Here is a 10,397-nt window from a genome sequence, read left to right on the forward strand (position 1 = left end):
AAATTGCTTCGAAGGCAGTTCTCACTTCGATCAATATCATGTAATCAACACGCCTATTTTCAGATGCTACTAACGGACGTATCAGTTTACGCGTCTCGTAGCAGTCGAGTCATAAACGGCATGGGAACTCGCCCGAGCTGCAACCCCTAGTAGGATCGATGGCACGGTGGTCGTCGGCCACATCCATCTCCAGTCACGGGTGACTTGCACAGGACACAACATTTCATAGACATATGAGGATTGCTTGTTACTGATTAAAGGCATCAAGTTGTGCCCAACAGGGCTGTTGAAACGACTCGCCGCGGATTGTACAAATTCAATGCGAGCTGTTCAAAAATTGATTGGACACTAGAACAGTTGGAGAGGATAACCTGTCAAGACAGGAGCAGAGCATAAAGCAAGTGTTTCATACATCTAGAGGAAGGCTGAGACGTTCTTGAGGCATGGTCGCGATGTACATATGGTGGCATTCTTCTAGCGAGGTACTTGACACTGAAACGCGAGGACGCCACTACCGATAAAAGGGATCCTATAGTTGACAACGCATCCCTACAAGTAGTAAATGACTTCATATCAAGGTAAATGAAATACCTCCGGATTGCAGAGCATCAGATGGTGGCGGGCCTAACCACAAGTCAACTCGCCACTCGCAGTGCCTTTTGAAACGGAGGGGACCCCATATATCGCAGAGATATGTAGAACCCCAGGATATTGTCAAGGTTCAATCATCAGCTCAGTAGACGAAACGACAGAGTGGCTGCCGTGACAGTACGTGTGTGGATTGTTGTGGTCCGAGATGAAGATTTTTCTGATTTTCGCCCTGAGGCGGATCACAGCTCCACGTGATCATCAAGCGGCGACTCCATTTTGGGATTTTAGATTCAAATTCTGATCAATCACATCTTTCATCGTCGGCGGTCACTCGCGCATGTATTGTCATTTGTGGTAGACTGTATGGTGTACCTCGTGTCTATCGTAAGATGACTGACGGGATTGAATTTTGAACTATACAGGTTTGTCACAGATTGGTTTCAAGCCTCCATCACTGTCGATCGTACAAATTTCTACGACCAGGGGTAAGTACCTTTACTTTGATGAAGTTTGGCGGAAATTTCGGATTTAAGGTGGAGATTGCAGAGGGAACTCGAGCGTAAGATTGTTTGAATGATATATTCATGACTTCAGCGCCTCAGCGTGCTGTAACAGTTCGAATAGCATTCATCCGTATATTGATACCATAAAACAAAAAGGAACGTTCACCCAACAACCAACACCTTCTGTGTATTCTCCTTCTCTGTATGCGCCTGGGTCGCATCTTCTCTATGCTGCCACTTCTCGTACACCTTGGGGCACTTGTCGCGATGCTTGACCCATAGACTCAGATACCACTCTGCATCGGCCCTCTTGTCCAGCTGCACTTTGCGCCCACATCCGACACAGTTGACATACGTTTTTTCGACATTCGTCGCCCACTCATCCTCGCGGAGCCAGCGATAGCGTTCCAGCCTTGACAGCCTAGGTACACAATCTCCCTTCTGCATCTTCTCACCTGGAAGACGCTGGAGGGAAGCAAGGAACCGCCGGATATTCTCTGCTGCATTTGGTCTACACGTCAGCGAAACCGATGCTTTTCGCATAAGGAGTCTGAGGTTTTCTTTGCTCCTCTTCTGTATAGCCGTCTCATTAGAGGGACTTGGTCTAGGAGGAGGGCAGACAAGCGCAGGCGGAGGGGAAGGGGGAATGGCTTCGTTTCGTCTTGGAAGAACCTTTATGAGATGAGGTGTTGATACCTCTGCGATACTAGTTCAAATTATCCGTCAATGAGGCTGACTGAAGTATAGTAAAGACGTCGACGTACGTTTCCTGTTCGATCTCAGATTCTTGGTTCTGCCTTGGAGCCAGCACTGGGTTCACCTCCCGTGCATCTCCGGTCTCATTGAGGCGTAATCGTTTGGACGCAGGTAGTTCGCTGTGTACATGGTTTGAGTATACAGGCTATTGGTGAGCACGGAGGAATACTTGCATCGTGGGCCGTTTTCCGTACTCATTGATTAACGAGGAATAGTTGTTCTCCCTATCATCGTCAACTGTTTCTTCGTCGTCGTATTCTTCCTCCTCGTCGTATGCATTTCTGCCGCAATCCTATCAGCACACCACAGAATCTTGTCGATTTGATTGACACTCACTCGCATTGGCCAGAAATCCCTTCTGATTGGGCATTATACACATTCATGGCTTCAAATCGTTCCCTCCATTGATAAAATTCAGGTGTCCGGATGAAACCGAATTCACCTGAATATGGTTGTGTACAGGTATAAGGCTGGTCATAGCTTTCAGTAGAACCGTTATCGATGACTTGTGGAGTGGCATAGGTGGCAGGGTAATCGAGGGTGTTTAAGGGTGCGATAGGGCCGTAGTAGTTCCCCGAGCATAACGGCGTGTCATCGTAGAGACCGGACATGTTTGTAAGTAATATTCTTGGGAGATGGAAGGGATGATGGTCTTTGCAATGCCGCCAGGGACTAGGAAGCGTTTCACGAAGAGAGGAAGTAAATTAGTTCTCAGACGTTTTTATAGTTGACTATTGGACAACCTTTGTTATGGCTTGTTCCATGTCATTGCATTTCTTGGCATCCTACTTGGGTGGCACTAACTAACAGTCTTTGTTTCGACGAAGCAACATTCTTCGGAGATACCTTTCCATTCTCCCCACTTTCCTTTGCTTTTACTGAATACCGCTTGCCACCTTATAATTGTAACTTGCTAATGTGCAGGAAAACATTGTTGTTGAAAATTCATTGTTGTGAGAAGTGACTGTAAGCTTACATACATAGTTATGGGAAAGTGGCTAAAGTGACCATGTGGTGCCGAGTGGCACTAGTGTATAAGCATTTGACCTAGACCATTGGCCGGCGGACATGCATCTATGGAGAAGATCTTGGCTATAGAAGTGTGCTAACGGAGAACTGACGAAGTGCGTCACGGAGATCTTCGACGAGGTCGTATACCAACACATCGTGTAGGTTTGCATCGCAATTCGGGGCGAAGAGTGATATTTAATGATTATCAAGGCCTCACATCGCTTGGGATTTGTAGAGCGCCGTAATTGGGATTGGTGGTTGAAAAGAGATTCCGCGGGGATATTCAAACACGTCCTGTCTTGTCCCGGCGGCGTTAACTCCAAGACATTGATCGACTGTGCACGCCAAGCCTTGATCGACATGGATGCATGTAGGTCCACCGCCCAGGATTGACGACAATTTGCCAGCTCGGATTTATGGAGTTGATACATTGCTATCCTTTCGTAATGTCTTCTCATGAAGGCATGTAAAGTTATCATGAAAATTCAATTCACCTCTTCTTAACATTTTATTTCACTATTGCACAGTTACTCATGAAGTTTCCACTAGAGAACTAGCGGAATTCTCGGCTTCACAATGAGATCATAATCATGACTGCATTCTTCATTCACCATGGTATCACCAATGCATCATATCGACTTTACACTATCCTGCCACTTTAGCCCCCATTAAAAGGATCACATATAATTCCTCTCCAGATCCTTGTGTGCATCAATTGCAGTCTATATTCTGTATAATGACAGGACTGTACTAATTTGAAGGTGCTACAGATTAGATTCATACCACTATGAGCTTCAAAGACTGCCCAGTAGACAACAAAGAACATCATGTTGATGAGACATTGACCTATGATGGAGTAGACACATTCAGCTCATTGGTATTGGGGGTGAGTTATCATACTCTACATGCAAGACTGTTATCACAAGAAGCAGCTGTGACATTTGTGAATTTATTTATTCTATGATATATAAGTTATTTTTTGTTTCTCTATCCCTTCTGACTGGAACCATCACTGCTGATAAGCAACTGTTTCAAATCAGACAAAAATCTGGGAAATTCGATAGATAACAGATTAAATTATGATCAAGGCTTTCAACCATAGCAAAATGAGTTAGGATTCCCTTTAATGGTAAAGTCAATATATTTTGCTGTGGTCAAAAGTTTATCTGTATCTAATTGTTTCCCTTGAATTTTGATCAGCACTAATTTGACACCTGCTAGGAGTGTCTGTTAGATTACAGAATTATATTTCAGAATAGGTGATTATACATCCAGTCAGCCTGAGACTGGACCAGCTTTGATCTCTAACCCTAGGCATCACATCTTTTACTCTTTCTCTTTCATGATCCCAACATGATCCTCCTGCACTTTTTATTGTGGCAGTGCCCAAATGAACTCATTTTTACCATTTGGCAGGAGGTAATGTGATTTGTACTGCAGTGCAACTGAGGCTGTGAAGTCTCTCTGCCACAATTGACTATAAGGTAATGTCAAACTCTCTGCAAGATGTCAACAATGATATGCTTGGTGCTATCTGCACCACACTGGGGCAGTCTGAAGTACATGGTTACTTGCTCTTATGCCCACTGTCCTAATCTCATACAGCTACAGAAAATTGTACTTGTAAACAAATGACTGAGAGAGATTTCTCTGCCAATGCCCTTTTGGCAGGTGCACATCAACTGTGAATATTGCAAGGATGTGTGGAAATTAGCAACAGAGAATGTTGAAAGGCTGCTGGCTTCAACAGTTTTTGATGCTGTTGTCAGCCAGAATAGATGATGTTTTTAGGGCAAACTCAGATGTAACTAATAATCAAAGCACAATAGATTTCTTCAGACCTGTGTTTTGAATAGTATGAATGAGTCTATGATGCCCTCTGTTCTAGCCAGTTGACTTGCCAAATTTCTGTCTGCACTCTTCCACCAGTTGCACACTCTCATCTTCAGCATTGATGAGGCACAGGCTCAGTACTTCAACAATGAATTTTGAGAGTTGGGCATCAAGCTCTCTACTATCACCTCTCTTATGATTGATGCTTACTGTGATTTCATAGTCCCTCTTTGTCCCAACATTGAACATGTGGCAATATATGGTTGTTTGTAGTCTCTTTTGAACCATGATGGGACCTCCAGAGAGCATTCACTTAGGCTAATTGCTGCAGCAAAAGAAGCAAAAAGCTGTAGTACTTTGAGAAGTTTGAAAGGTGGTCAGTCATTTTGTTTCAGAGTGAGCTAGCAAGTTCATCTCACTATTACCACTAGATTTCACTGTGTTCTAAGCCATCTATAGCACAATGCTCTATGAGAAAAGTAGCCCTAGACAGTGCTCATATCATAGATAGTCTTCTGGCTTATCTATCATCTCATTGCCACTGTCAATACTCCACTTATAATGATGACTTATCAGACTCTTGTTCCTGTCCTGAGTCAGTTCAAGAGATTGAAAATACTTGGACTGGTGTCTGCTTCTCTCCTGGATGTAGATTTTGATTTTCTAAGAATTGCAAATACATGCATAAGACCTGGTAGTCAGAAAATGCTTAAAAGAAGGCAGAAGCTGTTATGATTTTTCCTATTTTCTTTTCTTTTTCCTTTCTTTTTCCTCGAAAATGACCTCTATCTTTGCTTAGTCAGAGCACTTAGGCCAGCGCTTAGGACCATGGAAATGCTTAGCTCAGTAGCCCAGTTGGTCACTCTCATAGCACATTGCTGTGTGCTGTGAAGAGAGAGACAACGCTCCTTTTGTCCCACCTTGTACTGCAATGATATTGAGCACAACAGCAAGACAACAGCTTTTGTGGAGAGCCTGGCAACAGCAAGGGTAACAGCTCTACAGCAGACAATATCTTTTGTGAACAGATATTAATAGCCAGATAACAGAACAGTATTTAAGTAGCTTAGTTCTCGCTGTAATACCTCAGTCTTGAACTAAAGTTTATTCTCTACCATTCTATCTCGAGCAACTTGCAATTGCCTTGACTACACACCTCTGTTGACACATCAGTGAACTCAGTCAGTCTAACCTGAAGTGCAAGGTTCTGAACTGTTTATCATGTGTTAATAGTCACATGGAGCTTGGGCTTAACAATTAGTTTGAGACTTCTCATTCCCTTCCTCAAGCCCAATTGTGCTGAGGAACCGAATGCCTCCTGCCCTCAATCCTTCTGATCCAAACTTTACCCACAAGTTCTTTGAACTCTTGGCTTCTATTATAGAAATCTTGATTGGTCTTCTGGTGATCATACAGCTGTGCCATGGATGCCAATCGATCATAGCTTGGACAATCAGACACTATCATGAATTCCAATGCATTTGAACCATCCTCTGAAATGTTATGCCAGACCTCCCCCTCCATGACATCCCTGCCTCTGCCTGACAGTCTTTCCGACCCACCGAAGGAACCAACCCAGAAAGTGTCCCTGGGAGCTCAGCTCAAGGGCATACTAGGGAAGAAGAAGAGGAGCAGCATCAGCAGCACACATACTCCCTGTGACCTCCAACAGCAGTCATCTGAAACCCTGACAACCCTTGGGCTGCAGGGTTTCGACGACCCAGACCCGACACCTCCATCCTGTCCCCCCAGCACAGTATCCCAGCAACCAGGCCAGCAACCCCCATCTCTAGCACCGGCCTTGGGCACCATGCTAGAGACTCTCTGGATGCCCCACAGATGGCTCGAGGGACCAGAAGTCCCAGGGGCCGAGGGTCTTGACATACCCCATCTATACAACACAGCAGCATTAACAACAGAGATGACACCTATTGGAACGATGACAACAGCAACGAGCACCACTGGTGGCAAACCGCTGCTGTCGAGGCCGACAGGGTGGAGCGCCACCCAGTTGGCAGTGATACTGGCCGAGCAGAAAGCGTACGAGCGGTACCAAGCAGAACATGGCCAACCAGTCCAGTTGTCCTGGGGCCTGCAAGAGTGAGCCTGGTACGATGTGCCAGAGACTTTTCCGAGCACTGGCAGAACCAGACACATATCAACAATGAGATTACGAGGGAGAATGCCCTCTTTGGGAGGTACCTCTGGGCACAAGCAGCAGAGGAGTGCAGGAGAGGCAAGAGAGGTAGTCAGACCACAACCTATGTCCAAACCACCACCCCCGACTTGCCCTTTAGGGAACCTGCCACTCCCACCACTGAGTCTGACCCCTGGGCCAACTACCACAAGGAAGAGGCCCAGCTCCACCTTGACAACAACCATCCATTATCTTACAGGACCGATACCATTGCAGAGACAGAGGACATCCCAGTCTGGGGAGATGGAATTCCAGCCAAGAGAGGCACCATCAGAGGAGACGATGAGGGTATCGACCCCACTGGTGATCTCAAGAGGTTCCTTGATGGGGCCTTCATGGCTCTTTTCTTCAATCCAAAGTTTTACAGAAACTTCCGCTGGTATTGCAGAGCAATAGTGCCAGGAGCAACAACAAGCATTGAGGAGCCACTGGAGCAGCCCGAATGACAGCCTGCTCCTCACCCCAGACCCAGTGACACCAGACCCAGTATGCAGCCCCAGCCCAACCGAACTGGTAGTTTATGACCTGCTCGGCAGTTCCCTCCTTGAGGATGAGGAGGGAACCGATGCAGACAATGAGGCTGAGGAGGTGGACCCCCATCAGGAGAGTGGGGATCTGCTCTCTAGCTGGAAGGAGAAATTCAAGCCAATGATAGAGGAAGAATTACAATGAGAGGCACACAAAGCGAGGGAGGAGGAGTTTACTCGGTTATACCAAGAGCAGGTAGCCGAGTTATGGAAGGATGATCTTTGGCTAAGATTGTCCTTAGGACAAAGGTATACTTTCGTGGATTTCATTGAAAAAGAGGAGATTTTACAGTATGTGGCCACTGAGCAGGCCATTTTTAACTTTAATCAAAGATATCCACATTACCAGATGGGACCATTACCACCATACAAGCCAAAATACAGTGGAAGAATGGCACCAAGGATGTGGACACCAAGTGTAATGCCATCCAAACTGGCAGACATGGCATCTTTGATCCAAACGGCATCATCCTGATACTCATTCACCACATCAGCCATCTAAAGCATGGCATCTCAGCTTGCCAGGAGCTGACCACAGGCAGCCTGGCAGTATCCTGGCTCATGGAGACTGCCACCCTTTTCACGACCCTTTGCTGGACAGCCACCCCCAGATGAAGCCAAAGGCAGTGGAGAACCAGTACCTGAGCTGCCTCCCCCAACCGAAGACAACCCTGAGATGCTTGCCCAGGGCTGGACCATCAGGAATGGGAGGATTGTGCGAAAGGAAGTCCCCAAGCCAGGGAGTCCCATCACTGATGACAGATCTCTTCACTTGTTCCCAGGACCTCCCAAGGGATGGGCACAGCTGTCTCATGGCAGACTCCTGAACCCGATGCCTGTCCTCAATGCTGCCGCCCAAATTCTTCAGGTCAAACCAATCCTTTGCACTGAACCCTGCCTCTTCTGAGGAGCATCCAATGACATTAACCGATTCCTGGTTGACTGTGACCAGTACTTCCAGGTGTTCACCCCATATTTCCTTGCCGACATGTACAAAGTAATGTTTGCTGTCACCCACATGGCAGACAAGGCCAAAGTGTGGTGGGTCCTAATCGCCCCCACTTTCTGGTCCACTACCAGAGACCATCATTGATACTCCACATGGCCGGTCTTCAAACAAATGATCAGGGATAAGTTCATGGACTCTGCGGTCCAAGAAGTCCACAAACAGAAGATGAAGGAGTTCAAGATGGCTGGAAAGCTGGCCACAGACTACTTCGATGAATTGGAATGACTCGGCACACTCGCCAGAGTCTGGGAAGACGTTGCCAACATGGGACGAATGGTCGAATATATGAAAATGGGATTATCATCCCATTACCTCATAACCATCTCAGATATTGGCCAGGATATTCCCGTCGGCTATGATGAATGGAAGAACCAAATCATCACCATGTACAAGAAATGGCAGTGACAGAAGGCAGAAGTGACTACCTTGGCCTATGGCCATCGAAGTCAGAGACAGGGACAGGGCCTGAGGCCTCCCACTTCTGGCACAACCACATCCACCAAGCCTGGCGGCTCGACCCCAACTTCTTACGGAACAAAGCAAACCGGTACAGGCATGATATATACCAGAACGGGTCAGCTGATGGATGTGGACCACCTCAAGAAGGGGGGGAAATGTTTCAATTGTGGCCAGAAGGGCCACATGGCATGAAACTGCCCTCAGAAGAAAAACAAGTGCATGTGAGAAGAGATCCAGGTGCAGATCAATGAATTGATGAAAGAAGACAAAGACCTTGGGCATGATGACAAGCCTGAGGAGGTAAAAGACCAGGCTGAACAGTGAGCGATTCCACTGTCTCAGTCAGAGAAATGAGTAATGGGTCATATTCTGCTGGACAGACTGACATTTCATCTTCTGTAGTATTATCCCCTATGCCTAAATTATGCATGCATTCGAATATACCCAACCCTATTACTCAGACCCCAGAATCGCCTAAGGAACCGACTTCAACAACTCAAGTGCTGACAAAGGGCCAAAGAAGGGCAGAGAGCCCCAAAGGTGCATCTTCATCGAAAGTTCATCAAACTAAAAATATAAAACAGACTCAACTGCCTTCAGACCGAACAGGGGCAGAGGGCCCCACAACATGGCTTAAACCATTCGATACTGAATGAACATGGTGAGCCATCAAGGATGCTAAGGATGAAGCAACGGCAAAAGCCGTACTCAAAAATTGGGTACACAAGACCTGAGCCAAAGAAGTGATCAACAAGATGATCACTGGAATGAAAGCTGCAGAGCAGTGTCGAGCCCTGGAATGGCTGGATGAATTACATGGACCATGAAAATTCATCTGACATACCAAATCCCCAGGGCACGACCTATTGACCAAGGCCCAGATCAAGATGTTAATGTCCCAATCAACCCATGCAGTCACTGCTTTGATCAACAGCAGCTGCATGGGAAGCAGCATTAATTGAGCCTTCATCAACAGGCACAAATTGCCTACTAGGGCAACAGCAGCACCTATTCCTGTCTACAATGCAGATGGGACCAAAAACCAAGCTGGTTCGATCACCGAATATGTCAAGCTTAGACTCACTATTGGTGACCATTCAGAACGAATTGACCTGGCAGTAACTGATCTAGGAACCAAAGAAATATTCCTTGGGCATGATTGGCTCATCAGACATAATCCGCTAATCAATTGGAAGACTGGACACATCACCTTTGTCTAATGCCAATGTCAGGGAATCCTGTTTGAATTACCAGATAATGACCCCGAAGATCGATGGGATGAAGAAATGGAAGATGGAGAAACAATCCTTGCTGTCGACCCCCAAAGGGCCATTAACATTAAAGCAACACACCATGCTAATGACCTAGTGGCAAGGGTGAATGTGGAGAAGGAGAAGAAAATGTTTGAGGAAATAGTACCCATGTGGGCCTGCAACTTTCAGGATTTGTTCAAAAAAGAAAGTTTTGATGAACTACCTGATGCGAAGCCCTGAGACCATGCTATTGAACTA

General features: G+C 46.3%; 1 protein-coding gene across 1 annotated transcript; it reads right to left on the bottom strand.

The window, feature by feature from the left end:
• Positions 1-1,256: 1,256 nt before the first annotated feature.
• On the bottom strand, positions 1,257-3,223 carry BT62DRAFT_1013279 (uncharacterized protein; the record flags this gene model as incomplete). Its single annotated transcript, XM_043178034.1, has 5 exons — positions 1,257-1,800; positions 1,859-1,969; positions 2,045-2,131; positions 2,187-2,522; positions 2,961-3,223. The coding sequence occupies 5 exons, from the start codon at positions 3,221-3,223 to the stop codon at positions 1,257-1,259; spliced, it is 1,341 nt and encodes a 446-aa protein (XP_043033441.1).
• Between the last annotated feature and the right edge of the window lie 7,174 nt (positions 3,224-10,397).

Source organism: Guyanagaster necrorhizus (genome assembly GCF_019112545.1).
Source record: "Guyanagaster necrorhizus MCA 3950 unplaced genomic scaffold BT62scaffold_58, whole genome shotgun sequence".
NCBI lineage: Eukaryota > Fungi > Basidiomycota > Agaricomycetes > Agaricales > Physalacriaceae > Guyanagaster > Guyanagaster necrorhizus.